The sequence below is a fragment of the Mixophyes fleayi genome, chromosome 12, assembly GCF_038048845.1.
Source record: "Mixophyes fleayi isolate aMixFle1 chromosome 12, aMixFle1.hap1, whole genome shotgun sequence".
Taxonomy (NCBI): Eukaryota; Metazoa; Chordata; class Amphibia; order Anura; family Limnodynastidae; genus Mixophyes; species Mixophyes fleayi.
The window spans coordinates 21,163,440-21,179,017 of record NC_134413.1 but is presented as its reverse complement, the minus strand read 5'-3'; the positions used below and the strand labels follow the sequence as shown (position 1 = coordinate 21,179,017).

Genomic DNA, 15,578 nt, shown 5'->3' with positions numbered 1-15,578 from the left:
CAGGCCAGAGGGAAAATCAAAGTACTCCCATAAGCACATTTTGCAGCAATGTAACGAGAAGTTGAATACCTGCTCTCACTCCTGTAAGTGTAACTGTCAGGTATCTCTGCACAGTTAGGCAAAACACATGTATCTTGCTGTATTCCAAGGTCAGCTACTGTTTCATATGAATGAAAACTGTTTGGAGATGCCTACATTGTGGGAAGCTAAGTGGTTAGTACTTCTGGGGTCATGAGTTCAATTCCCGACCATGGCCTTATCTTTGAGAAGTTTGAATGTTGTCCCCGTGTTTGTGTGGGTTTCCACCGGGGAAACCGATTTCTTCCCACACTCCAAAAACATACTGGTAGGTTAATTGGCTGCTAACAAATTGACCCTAGTCTGTCTGTCTGTCTCTGTGTGTGTGTGTGTGTGTGTGTGTTAGGGAATTTAGACTGTAGGGGCTAGATTTACTAAGCTGCGGGTTTGAAAAAGTGGGGATGTTGCCTATAGCAACCAATTAGATTCTAGCTTTCATTTATTTAGTCCCTTCTACAAAATGACAGCTAGAATCTGATTGGTTGCTATAGGCAACATCCCCACTTTTTCAAACCCGCAGTTTAGTAAATCTAGCCCTAAGTCCCAATGGGGCAGCGACTGATGTGAGTGAGTTCTCTGTACAGCGCTGCGTAATTAGTGGCGCTATAAAAATAAATGGTAATAATAATCAATAGAAGCCCCTTTTGGTAACCCCTGAATGTGAAGTGGCTATAAAGGCAACTGGGTTTCTTTTTTAGCCTCTTTAGAATTGGCCATAATATATTAATACACACTCTCATTATTCACAACTGTTAATATGGCTGAGCAATTATGATACAATGTACCATTGTGAAACAGTAACATCACTGGTAAGATAGTTCTCTAGTGAGCCCTCAGGCAGTTGTACTACACATCTTGTAGCCAGTTCCTAAAAGGTGGTTTAAAGTCAAAACTTCTCATCTTTTACTAGTATTCCAAGCAACAGTTTTGACACCTTCACTCAAGAGAGCGAATGCAGACACAATTCATTGCTACCTTTTCTATACTAACTTTGGTGGTTTCGATGGAATTATAAAATATGAAGAAACATCGCTAAAGAAAGAAAACAAATTAAAAAGCAATTATGCCTTTATTGTACATTAGCAAGAAAAATAAAAATGTTTACAGCGGAACGGGTGTATTCTACTGTCAGCGAGGGCCACTGACCTACTTGAGTGCTTGAGTTTCTCTAATTAATATGTAATTAACTAGTGAACTTTGTAAAGTGTGTCGTTAAGTGCCTGGCCTGCCAATGGCCTTAAAAGACCAAATGTAGAATTTCGTGCAAAATAGTTTTACCAACTGAAAGAGAAAACAAAGGAGGACATAGTCAACTTAATGAAATTATAAGGACAAGGCATAAACTAAGCAGATAAATTAACTTTATGTTGGCATATCTTTCTCTGCTTTGTAGAAAAAGTCATGCCGTTACCAGGTGGCATGAACAGAAAGTCAACTGACACTGAGCAAACGCCCAAGGTATAGTACGTATTTTCCAACACATGTGACATATAAACTTGCAGCAAAATGCAGCTATCAGTGCAATTCAATGTTTGTTTCCATGGTTACAAATGTTGTTACATTGTGTCAGTCTTTAACAATCTGACTGCCAAATGGCAGCAAGATTGTGTTTATGCATTTTAAGCAGGTGATTTCAGGCACTGTTTCCATCTCAAATATCAGGAGTTATTCTAGCAAATTGTAGTATCTAGCGTAATACTTCAATTGGGTAACATAATTATGGAATGCATATATACTCTATTGCACCTTTAATAACCTGATGACATGCGTTTTTGTGGTCTAAAGTAAACAGAAATAGAATAGGAACATACATACTTCCACTGTATCCCTTTGTTGAAAGGTAGTGTGAAACAATGAATTATATGAATTAAATTATGAATTAAAATTCACAATTTCTTACTTCCGCTAATCTGGAATGTTTGTGGACCACCTCCGCTTTGTTCATAGGCGTCAGTTGCTGCAAAACACTGCGGCTGTTTGTCAACGCGCGAGTTAACCGGGCAAATTTTGTCCATCCTTTAGAGAAACAAAATAATAAGAGTAGTCATTTTTGAAATGATTCAGACGTTTGTAAATAACTCCTGAGTTTGTTTTAATGCTATCTCAGAAACACGAGTAAGCTGACTGATCTGGAAATGAAAGTGTTAAAGCTAAGCCTAATGAGAACTCCACCCACAAGGACAGCACTGAAAGTCTGCTGTTCAGTGTAACCCCCTACACCATGTTTTTTCCTAATGGGTTACATTTTTAACACTCTCATTTCCAGATCACTAAACTTGGAGGAAACATTTTTTGCCACTACCAATAATACCAACAATCATCTCTATGTTTTAAGCAGCATAGCAATATAATTTAATAGCATGTTATAAGTATCACAAGTTTAGCCTGTGGCAACCAGTTAGTAACTTTCATTTGTGTAGTTCCTACTAGACTGTTGAAAGCTCATATTTGGTTGCTTGTTGTGAGTTACATCACTTGTGTTGTTTGTACAAGGTAATAAATGGAACATATTATACAATGCTACACATGTATGATTGAATAAGTAGCAGTTTTACATATCTCTCCATAACACCTCATAAATATAGATGAGTAAACAAACGGATTTGTAATAGACTGAAATCTTAAGTAAATTAGAAAAGAAAACCTTTTGGTTACTTACTGTACACGCTAACAGTTGAAAATTCACACCTTAAGATAATGTAGAGTTTTCCCGACTTTGCACCCCCTTGGTGTAGCTCAGTGATGGCTAACCTGTGACACGCCAGGTGTTGTGAAACTACAAGTCCCAACATGCTTTGCCAGCTATTAGGTAGTTATCTACTGGCAAAGCATGCTGGGGCTTGCAGTTTCACAACACCTGGAGTGTCACAGGTTAGCCATCACTGGAGTAGCTGGTTAAGAAGGCGGGAGCAATCCTATACACTGGGCTAAAATAAGAGGAGGCCCCTGATTGGATGGTCGCATAGGTTATTTTAGCTATGTGTGCTGGATTCTGTGTGGTACATGAGTATTTTGTATTTCCTGTGCTTTGTGGCTTCAATATTTAACTAGTTAAATATTTAACATGTGATATTTAATATTTAATCTTTAACATGTGAGTCTCCCTATAATTTGAGAAATATAACTGTGTCAGTTCTTAAATGACAAATATAAAGATCTGATGCATGTTTATAAGAAAATCAATTCACTCATCTGTAATTATGAGGTGTTTTAGTGGCATCTCCAAGTCAACTGAAAAGGGCCAGCAGACCTAAAATACAAGTTGATTTAATTTGAAAATGCAAGTTGTGATGTCCACAAATCTATATAGTTCTCATGGTCTCATACTATGTATGTTAGTAAAATTAGGTCAGCAAAATCCAAAATCTGCCATAACCATCTCTAATTGGATCCCCGGGGTACCATTTATTAAACGTACAAAAGCCTTTCCTGTTTTGCCAAAGGGGAATACGGAATAAAATTATATAAATAATTGTTTCCACCAAACACCATGGGCCTGAGTCAGTGGGGAAAGTAAGGCACCAACAGGAGTAAATGTTCTCTGGGACAAACCATGTTACAATGCAAGGGGTGCAAATTAGTTTATTATTTTGCACATAAGTTAAATGCTGGCTGTTTTTTCATCTAGGACACAAATACTTGATAACTTTATTTTTACACTGAATGTAAAGTTGATCTAGGACATGCCCTATCCCAACTATAAATATGTCCCCACATTTTACATTTACCTCCTCCTCCAATGTAACATGGTTTTGCCCAGGTGCAAAGTTACTCCTTTTTTGTGCTTTGTTCACCTTAATGACTCATGCCCATTTCATTATCTCATTTGAAATTCTAATAGCCTAAAACTTTATTTGTGAATGTTGACTGCATCTCTTCCATATAAAGAAACTTGTATTTAAAGTGTGGTGGCCCTTTAAATCTTACCACAGTGCTGAGTGACAGGACTCTCGTCCTGCCCCAGAATTCAAATGTGTTACCAGATACCGTTACTTCACTTAGCATAGAAATATTAGCATTATAAGTAAAAAAACACAGTGAGTAGTTTACATGTACAAATCTCCTAAAAATATTATCAAACATGTAATTGTACAATTAACAGTGCACGTTACATGGAAACAGTATTGGAATAAAATGCCTTGAATGACCTGTGTTACAAAATACTGGGCAGGATTTGTAACTAACATCTGCTTGGGATTCAAGCTTACCCAGGCTTAATTTCTGCAAAGGTTAAACGTGGGCTTGTATTTTGGGTCAAAGAACAGGAAGTCTAGAAACAGGTACATTTTAAGACTCTATGTATTAAAATGAAATAGCTTTCAATCAATCCATTTAAAAATTCAATTTATAATTTCCACTCTTTGTTACGGAGCTCCTAATCATTTGTCTGCTGGATCAGAAATGTAGACTTTTGCCAGTAAAACAGCTTGTCTAGCTAAATTATCTAGAATAAAAAAATAAATAAATAAAAGCTGGAATCTCCAAGATAACTGTATAACAGCTGAACAAAATATTATAAAAATATTTCCGTAGCCGCAGAAAACAGTTTCTGACTTGCATGGTGTAATTTGCAACACAAGCAAATCAATATGCATTTGATTTTCAAGCAATAGTCATTTTATTCCAATCCTGAGGAGGTTTTAACTACGAAAAGGCACTAAAATAAGGCAATTTTAAAGCACAGCATACTTAGGTATGTTTTAAATCAATACACCACATCAGTTCTTATTTGGTTAGGATTTGTTATTTTGAAACATTATTCAAGATCCAATTTGATACAATGTTTTGTTTTGTTTTTCTGCTTTAAAATGGCTCTCAGCAAAACAAGTCACATTTGTCTATGATTTTAAAAATAAACATTATTTGTAAACAATTTACAATGGGCGATACACAAAATGTACACACAGAAATGTGAATGAGGAAATGAAACACCCGAAAATGCTTAAATGAGTAAAAGAGGTTATCGCACAGAGATGTCAGTGGAAACAAATCAGGGATTGTTGTAAATGTAACAGTTTTCATAGCACTATACATACTGTACACACTGTTCACGGGGTAATCACAATGAGTTTTGATTTTGAATATGAATGCTCTTATAGCCAATGACGTAACCACAGGGGAAAACTCCACCAGGGCAAAAAATATTTGTGTATCTACAATAAGGAACACTGTCTTTCCAATGCTTTCAAATTTGCATTTTTTATGATTTACAGCTGATCAGCCATTAAACTGTAGAGATACACAAGATGCCTAATAAAAAAAAAGCAATTAGCAAGATTCACGTGCCAGACTTTCAGAAAGTTATCAGAATTTAAAGGGACTTTAATCTGACTTTGATTTCCTTAATTTGTGCCTAATTCATGTAAAAAGGATTTGCTAGACCTAGTTTTACGCTATCTCTCTGTGTGATGTGAGCAAAATGAGGGAGTTAAGGTGTCTGCTACCTCTTTCTCCCACTGATGTCATACTCATGCCAAGTTATTGTATAGTCAGAAGATTATCAAAAATATATAAGATCAGTTGGAGAGCTCTTGTAAGGCACTGAAGGTAATTTATGAAATTTTAAACTTGCGGACAGTCTGGGCCTGAGTGATTTAGGGGAGCAAAGCATAAAAATTGAGTAACTTTGCACCTTGGCAAAACCAGGTTGCGTTGGAGGGGGAGATAATTTAAAATGCAGGGACAGATTTATACTTGGGGAAGGGCATTTCCTAGATCAACTTTAAATTTCACTGCAAAAATAAAGCTATCAAGTATTTGTGTGCTAGATGAAAAAAACAGCCAGTATTTAACTTATGTGCAAAATAATAAACTCATTTGCACCCCTTCCATTGTAAAATGGTTTGTGTCGGAGAACATTTACTCTTTTTTGCCTTACTTTCCTTAATGACTCAGGCCCTTAGAGCTTTTCTGCTTGTGCTAATGTGTCTAATTGTCCGCCCAGTGCATTCATGTATACCCTTGTCTGGGTTTTTGAAACTGGCACTGGAAAAGCCACTTGCATTGGGATTGTGGGTCCAATTAGAAATTTGCATGGTGGGAAAAGTGAAAACATCCCATCAAGATCCTGATAAAACATCAATTTTCTTTATTTAAAAAAATTGTGGACATTCCACAGTAGCCAAACAGTAAGATTTTTCCTGGACAAACCATGTCACAATGCAAGGGGTGCAAATTATTTTGCACATAGGTTAAATACTGGCTGTCTTTTCGTGTAGCACATAAATACATGATAGCTTTATTTTTACACTGAAATTTAAAGTTGATCTAGGACATGCCCTATCCCGAATATAAATCTGTCCCCACATCTTAAATTTACCTCCCCCCTCAAATGCAACATGGTTTTGCCCAGGTCCACAGTTACTCCTTTTTTATGGTATGCTCCCCTTAATGACTTAATAACTCAGGCCCAGTGTGTCTAATGTGCTCCTGAGGGGTTAAGAGTCACTAAACAGACAGAAATGGTCATCTGGATGATTAAAGGAACTGGAATACTGGCTGGTATTAGCAAGGGGCGAGGACAGACTGGGGTCTTGGGCTGATGGGGGGGGGGGGGGGCATTGAGACCTTTTTTTCAAATGTATTATTATTTTAAATTTATGTCTTGTGATATTGTAGCTCCCAGTCACTGATGACCTCATCACCGTAGTATTTAAGAATATTGTTGTAGGCAGAAATTTCAATTATAGGTGACCAATGGCCTTTTGATATTACATTAAGGGTAGATTTTGTTGCTCCGATAATGTTTTATGCAGTCATAATAAGAGCTTTGCTAACTCTTAAAGAAAATAAGGATTTCTTACATGACAGTATGTGTGACCCTCTAAAGGAGGCAGTAATTACAGATAGACATGTCTGGTGTGTAGAGAGGGTCACAGTGTAAGAATAAGGGGTAGTGGTGTGTCTGAGGGAAGCACTGTAGAGAATGAGAGACATTTAGCAATGGGTGAGGGTCTAGTGATATATGTGGATTACAATATTCTCTGTTGACTAGATTGCTGAGAACCTATCATCGGCCCCCTAGCATTAATCCCATCATAAGCCCCCCTGTTGAATAAACAATAGCAGATCGCTAAATATTATATTGCTATCCCCCCTTGCACCAATCTCATTAAATGTAAAAGGTATGTGGGTAGGTCTGGGGTGTGTGCAGAGGTTTGATAGACATGTAGGTAGGTCTGGGGTGTGTGTAGAGGTTTGATAGACATGTAGGTAGGTCTGGGGTGTGTGTAGAGGTTTGATAGACATGTGGGTAGGTCTGAGGGTGTGTGCAGAGGTTTAATAGATATGTTGGTAGGTCTGAGGGTGTGTGCAGAGGTTTGATAGATATGTTGGTAGGTCTGAGGGTGTGTGCAGAGGTTTAATAGACATGTAGGTAGGTCTGAGGGTGTGTGCAGAGGTTTGATAGACATGTGGGTATGTCTGAGGGTGTGTGCAGAGGTTTGATAGATATGTTGATAGTTCTAAGGGTGTGTGCAGAGGAGGGGGGGATTAGTGATGGTCAAGGAGGGATGGAGGCCTGTCTGTTTAATTTGTATGGGGCACCGCAGCTTCTGATGGCAGTCCTGGGTGTGCCCAAGCGGTCCTCAAGCCTTCAGGACTCCGGATGACCATTAAATTGTCTCTACTACGTGTCCTTTTTGCATTTGAATGTTATAATTACAGGTATAGCATGACTCACATTGACCAATATCAGCAACATTTGAGCTCTATTGGGGGACATAAATTGGTGTGTTCCCCTACTAACCAGCGAACATCTACTAACCACTTGGATGTCATTTGATAATGTCCCACAAAACAAAATCTTGTGTTTGCATATGGGTGTATAAGTAGTGTAATATATCCATCTGCCTAGCCCACACTCCCCAGGGATCTGCCAAAGTCCTACCATCAGAAGATGCTACATTTTGCAGCCCTGCAGATGCCACCATCTTGACCGGAAATCCATGTGCTTGACCTAAAATGATAGGTGCATTTGCACATAAACGGGCCCAATACGCACAAGAATACCCACAAGACCTCATTAATACACCACCAGACAAATACATCACAGATCACACAGTAGTCCTTCTTCTATTATACTTGGATGCAATTCCATAGCTCACTCTCTTCAAGGTGGGGGCCAAGCAGCCAATTACTGCAGTGGGCAGCCCCTACATCTTCTCTGCTAGCCCCTTCCTCTGACAGATGAATGGCGGGGCATCAGGACGTCACCCCTCCCACTCCTCCGCACCATAGTGCATATGGAAGCAGAAGTACACAGATGGAAACTGACATGTAATCAGCCCCCCACTATTACAGGGATGACGGATCAGCAACAGGTAGGTGGAGATGGAGGAGGAATGAATATAATTGGTGGGTAGTTAATGTTGAGGTGGTTAAGCATGATGACTGGGAGTTATGAGGGTGAGGGGTTACTGTTCTTAATAGGGTACTTTTTAATGAGTCTTAGGGAGGTAATGATTGAGGAGGTTAATAAATATGAATGAAATAAATGGATGATGTTGGGTTAACTAATTATGGAAATAGGGTGTTAATGATTATAAAGGCGTTAATGAAGTTAGAGGGGTTGTTATGATGAAGTTAAAAGATTTAATGATTATGAGGAGGGATTAATGAATTATGAGAGGGGTGATGATTATAAGGTGGTTCATTTGTAATGTTGGGGATAATTAATGATGAGGAGGTTGATGTTGATTTTGAGGTGATGATAATGATGTTCAAGAGGCTAGTGATTGAGGATAAGGAGATTGATGAGTGGGTTGATTATTATTAGGGGGTTAATTATGATGATTGGTTATATATGAGGATTTGAGGGTTACTTATGATGAACCACAATCTAACATTTGGAGCCCCCCATCCCCTCTATAAATCCTGTGTTTGCCCCTGGGACAGCGTTCTGCATCAGACATCAGTGCATCTCGACTGCAGCCCTTCCTACTTTTATTTATAATAGTCATACACATAAGGGTGGGGATACAGGGGGGGTTCTGATTATATGGTTATATTCAATGTGATTCTTCTAAGGGATCCCTGTCACCAAAGCAGCTCTTGCAGGATGCACAATTATTCCTATAGGGTATATCCTCATTGGATACAAAGGGAACAACCAATTCAGCCACGAATGGCAGTACAACTTGTTTTAATATTAATGATCTGAAATGTTGCCTCTGGAATCTTCATTCTTCACATCCAGTTATATGGTCATTTGAGACAGAAGTCTATCAAAAGAAAGACAGTGTTTCTTTGCAGGAATAAAGGTACAAATTAATTAATAAGCCAATGACAATTAAACATCCACATATTTAGAATCTCACAAGAGTGTATTATTCTGACAGCGACATATGTACATTTTGGGTGCTAGGAAGAAATTTAGATTTCAGTTTATTTCTTGAGATTTTTAGAAAACTGGTTTTAAAAATGGTGATACGAAATAATTAATTTTGAGGGAAAGAGTCACCACACCACACTCTCAGGATAAAAAAAAATAACCTCTATCTACTAAAAGGAAAATAATTGCTATATAGACCGTCAAAATACTACAGCAGCTACTGAGACTTACTTTGTGTGGTTTTTAGCGGCGTTGGTCCAAGGTTAGCTGTGCGAAAAAGAAGTCCCATTTTGTTTTTCTTTTTTTTTTTTCTCTTTTGCAAGAAAATAACGGTCAAACGAACATAAAATGAATGACATATCTTAGAGCCAAAAAATGTTGTTCCCAAAGGAAGAAAACATACCTTAATAAACAATGATGATGTTACAGCACATAGTGTATGTAAAAATCAATTCTTCTGCTGTTATTTGTACAATACCAGGTGAAAGGACAACACTGAATAACACATAGTAAAATGTTTTATTATAACATTTCATTAGCAGATTTTTACGTTTCAAAGTTTAAGATAAAATTAAGACTGAATCAATCCAAAGAACAATCTCTGATCCAGGTGAGACACCCTACATTAGGCCTGGCTTTCCAGGTGTTGTGAAACTACAAGCATGCTTTGCCAGTTGATAGTCAAACAATAGTTGGCAGGGCATGCTGGGACATGTAGTTTCACAGCGGCTGGAGACCAACAGGTTGGCCAGTCCTGCCCTGCATAGTTTAGCATGCTAACCTCCAAAAGTTACATGGTGTAATGGTGCTAACTTCAGGGGGGTGTACATGGTAGACCTAGTTGTATGCTGTAGTTGAAGGCAAGGAGCAGGGTACAGGGGTGTGTGACAGCCTCATCTTTACCTGGTTTACATAATATTTTCAGACCTACAACCAGACCACATAACCAATGGTATCATATCCGATCCCTTGCTACCAAGTCATGTGTCATAGTTATTGTATTATAAGAGCAATAATATCATAATTGCCTATTTTTATTTTTTTTTAAAAACCCTCCTCTCTTTGGCGAGAGGGAACTGTGCAATACCATCAAGCCCCGCCTCTGCCCACTTTAAATGTGGAGTGGGCAGCTTCCGGGAGGCTGTCTCTTCTTGTGGGAGTCCAGGAATTGTCTCTAGTATGTTTGGGAGAGTGGGCAAATATGAATAATACTAACAGACGTTTGTACTGTATATGGGACAGAAACAAAAACAAGTGCACTCTGAAGAGGAAAGCAACACCATGGGCCTGATTCATTAAGGAAAGTAAGGCAAAAACAAATATGAGTAAGTTTGCCCCTTGACAAAACCATGTTGCATTGGAGGGGGAGGCAAATTTAAAGTGTGTTGGCGGATTTTTAGTTGGGGTAGGGTGTGTCCTAGATCAACTTCAAATTTCAGTTTGCAAATAAAGTTATGAAGTATTTGTGTGCTGCATGAAAAAACAGCCAGTATTTAACTTATGTGCAAAATAAAAAACTAATTTGTCCCCCTTGCATTGTAACATGGTTTTATCCAGTAAAAAACGAACTCATTTTTTTGCTGGAACGTTACCAGCATTTAGTCCTCCTTAATACCTCTTGTAACACGCATTTGTCTGAGGGATCATTGATCCCTATGAGAAATGTAGTTTTTCATTCACAGTTTAGTGCATATTAAACTTCTACGTGTCTAAAATTCTCCATAAAGATTTCTCAGCGTATTGGAGTTTAACACTTAACAGCCAACGTCTCAGTGACTAGCGTTCTTTTGTAAATGGACCCTTAGAGGGATAACTAATTATTTTACTGCCAAAGAACAGGGGAAAGCTTTGCAAAATAAATCTACATTTGACCGAAGCAATTAGAAAACTTTAACTTTTATTCAGTTACCTAAAAATGTTAATAGTCAAAATGTTTTATGGAGAATACCTACTGCCCTTGATGGAATTATACATTACTCTTGACTGCAAAGAAATATCTGTGATGCTAATTAAATTGAAGCAACAGTAGTGAACAGATGAAGCACATAAAAGCAGGAAAAGAGCACAAAGGAAAAATAAAAATAAGAATATTAACTTGCTCTTGCTACAATGCTGTATCAAAAATATTATAAGAAGAAAAATAAATAGTATGCATAAAAACTTTCAAATAAAGTTAGGTGATATGAATTGATCCCAGATAGACACAAAACATTCTCCACAAAAGAAATCCTGGGGGATATATTTACTAAACTGCAGGTTTGAAAAAGTGGAGATGTTGCCTTTAGCAACCAATCAGATTCAAACTGTCATTTTGTAGAATATACTAAATAAAGGATAGCTAGAATCTGATTGGTTGCTATAGGTAACATCTCCACTTTTCCAAACCCACAGTTTAGTAAATATACCCCCTGGTCTTCAAGCATTTTAAGGACCCCTCGTTTCAGGGTGATTATAATCAGAGCAGGAACCATTGTAATTTAACAAATTATAAAAAGATTACAGGGTTAGAGTGAAGGGGGTGGGACTATGGAAGGGGTGAAAGAATAACAGGGTGGGGGGGGGTGAGGGAAGGGGCAAATGAATTACAGTTTAATTGGTGCCTATCAATATTCATTGAAGCATAGTACTACATAACATGTATCCTAACCAGTAATAATATGCAGTCATGGCTTAAAGTTTTGAGAACGACACAAGTATTGGTTTTCACAAAGTTTGATGTTTAAGTGTTTTAGACCTTTTTAGACCAAGCATTTCATAAGTGTCAAAGGCTTTTATTGACAATTACATTAAGTTTATACAAGGAGTCAATATTTGCAGTGTTGACCCTTCTTTTTGAAGACCTCTGCAATTCGCCCTGGCATGCTGTCAATCAACTTCTGGGCCACATACTGACTGATGACGCCCATTCTTTCCTAATCAATGCTTAGAGTTTGTCAGAATTTGTGAGTTTTTGTTTGTCCAACTGCCTCTTGAGGATTGACTACAAGTTCTCAATAGGATTAAGGTCTGGGCAGTTTCCTGTCCATGAACCCAAAATTTTGATGTTTTGATCCCCAAGCCACTTAGTTGTCATTTTTTCCTTATGGCAAGGTGCTCCATCATGCTGAAAAAGGCATTGTCCGTCACCAAAATGTTCTTGGATGGTTGGGAGAAGTTGCTCTTGGAGCATGTTTTGGTTCCATTCTTTATGCATGGCTGTGTTCTTAGGCAAAACTGTGAGTGAGCCCACTCCCTTGGCTGAGAAGCAACCCCACACATGAATGGTCTCAGGATGCTTTACTGTTGGCATGACACAGGACTGATGGTAGCGCTCACCTTTCCTTCTCCGGACAAACGTTTTTCCAGATGCCCCAACAATCTGAAAGGAGATTCATCGTAGAAAATGACTATACCCCAGTCCTCAGCAGTCCAATCTCTGTACCTTTTGCAGAATATCAGTCTGTCTCTGATGTTTTTCCTAGAAACAAGTGGCTTCTTTGCTGGCCTTCTTGACACCAGGCCATCCTCCAAAAGTCTTCACCTCACTGTGTGTGCAGATGCACTCACACCTGCCTGCTGCCATTTCTGAGCAAGCTCTGCACTGGTGGTACCCCAATCCCGCAGCTGAATCAACTTTAGGAGACGGTCCTGGTGCTTGCTGGACGTTCTTGGGCGCCAAGAAGCCTTCTTCACAACTATTGAACCTCTCTCCTTGAAGTTCTTGATGATCCGATAAATGGTTGATTTAGGTGCAATCTTACTAGCAGCAATATCCTTGCCTGTGAAGCCCTTTTTGTGCAAAGCAATGATGACTGCAAATGTTTCCTTGCAACTAACCATGGTTAACAGAGGAAGAACAATGATTTCAAGCACCATCCTCTTTTTAAAGCTTCCAGTCTGTTATACTAACTCAATCAGCATGACAGAGTGATCTCCAGCCTTGTCCTCGTTAATACTCTCACCTGTGTTAATGAGATAATCAGTGACCTGATGTCAGCTGGTCCTTTTGTGGCAGGGCTGAAATGCAGTGGAAATGTTGTTTTGGGATATGGCAAAGAGGGACTTCATCTGACCGCTCTTCTGTGATCACACATTCTGGAGTATTTGCAATTTGCCATCATAAGAACTGAGGCAGCAGACTTTGTGAACACTAATTTTTGTGCTGTTCTCAAAACTTTTACCCATGACTGTACATAGGGTTATTATTACACATGCACCATGGTTTTGGGAGCAGGGGGCTGTAGGTTAGTCTAGTGTGCCTAGTACCCTAGCACCAACCCAGTGCAAAAACAGGCATGCACAACAAGGCAATGTATAAATTCCAGTGTTCGACAGATAAAGATTGAACCAGGCAATGTTTGCCTGAAATAAATCTGGGATATTATAACCTACAGTTATGAAACAAATACTTAACTGAACAACACTTAACACATGTGTGATAGATTAATTGTATAGAAAGGTCAAGTTTACAATCTTTCATGTTGGCTGGCACGGAGGTTGGTACTTGACATATGAAAAAACAAAGACGCCCTGATGAGTATTAATCTCTCTTGTCACCTCCTTGGGGGAAATACTACAAAAGTGGAGAAGCAGAAAGTAAATGGTCTTTTAAATGGAGGTAAAATAACTCCATACTCTATGGAAAAAATACCACCGCTTTTACATCTAGTTTATTCCCAAAAAGCGGCGGTATTTTTACAAAATAATTAATATAGCTCTATTTTAAAGATAATTTCCATTCCCCTTCTGCTTCCTATATAGTCTTTGAATGTTACTCCCTTTTCCTATGAATCTGCCACTCAACTAAGTAAAGTTTGTTTTTTATGTTTTTTTCAAACCATAATTTCAGTCCAGGTAACTGATTAGGAATATCAATGGGAAATTCGGGAGCAGAGAAGTCCTGCTCTCTGTAATTTGTCATGTTGGAGGATCAACATTTTGTAACACACCAAGCCTAACACAGATTGGATGGCAACTAGACATCAGTGAAAAGTAAAACATTTTCTTTGTACTAAATTGTCAGAGTTGCACTGAACAGCAGTTTCTCAATGCAGCCCATCAAACTGGTGTTCTTATTAGACTGAGGCTTTAAAGGAAAATTCAAACCTTTTACATGAGATATTCTTCCAAACAGAGCCGAACATACAGGACTTAAGCATTAACCATCTGAATGCCATAGGTGGAGAGTCTACATCAGTTGTTTCCATAGGGCCTCAGTCATGGATTCTCTATCACTAGGGGTTTCTGTACTCTTCATTACAGTAAGAGAACATGCAGGAAGTGACACATTATTGATTACTGTACACAAAAACAGATCAATCTTTATGAGATTGCTCAGAACTGTGCTGCAGAAGGTCCGTCCCAAGGCAATCCTCCCAGTCATCACTGCGTGTTCTGGCTGAAGAAAGAGAGGGGAAGGGGCTTATTTAACAATGTGGTGATGGGCGGTAAGAGTTATCCTACTGCTTATCTGGAAAGTCTAAGGGCGACATGCGTGACATGATTAGTCAGTTCACGCATGCTCAGGTTGGGGCTTTTATTTCCATTCAGTGAACAAAAAAATAAATAAATTGTTAAAAACAAGTTTAAAATTTTAAAGAATATATATATATAAATACAAGTTAACCCGTGCATGATACTCATGCATTCTAGTCAAATCAAGCTACTTAAGGTGTTAAAAAGGTTCTTGTCATGCATTTGGGCCTAGCCCAGGCCTCCTCAGGGGAAGAGCGTTACTTCCCGACATAAGCGCCCTTTTTTAACGTGGTTTTGTCCACATGTCACCACCTCATCATTTTTCTCCATCACCTCATCCTTCATTTTCATCACCACATCTATCCAGATGTCAATCCAGACACAGGGATCTCTCTCAGCGGTCCTGAGTATCACACTCCTCTCACTATGTCACCCCCGGCAACCACCAACCACTCCCCAGTGTCACCCCCGGCAACCACCAACCACTCCCAACTGTCACTTCTCCTTCAAGAAATATATATATATTTTTTTTAACTCTTTATAAACACTTTTAACAATTAACAGATTAAATTAACAAATTAAAAACATCTTAGTATACCAAATTTCAGCCCTTTCTGAATTTTTTTTCCCACACACACTAAGAATTTAGTAGGTCAGTGTATAACTCCACCCAGCAGGTGGCGCTGCAGCTTGGTTTTATTTTTTACACACACAC

General features: G+C 38.6%; 1 protein-coding gene across 2 annotated transcripts in view; it reads right to left on the bottom strand.

The window, feature by feature from the left end:
* Nucleotides 1–15,578, bottom strand: part of KCNH5 (potassium voltage-gated channel subfamily H member 5) — a 272,890-nt gene that overhangs the window by 173,446 nt on the left and 83,866 nt on the right. Inside the window, exons 5-6 of one of the 2 annotated variants that reach the window (XM_075193403.1) lie at nucleotides 9,641–9,676; nucleotides 1,979–2,094 (exon numbers count right to left, since the gene is read on the bottom strand). In XM_075193403.1, coding sequence (XP_075049504.1) covers nucleotides 1,979–2,094; nucleotides 9,641–9,676 — 152 coding nt within the window. The remainder of the gene's footprint in view (nucleotides 1–1,978; nucleotides 2,095–9,640; nucleotides 9,677–15,578) is intronic. The other variant, XM_075193404.1, reaches the window with a different exon arrangement.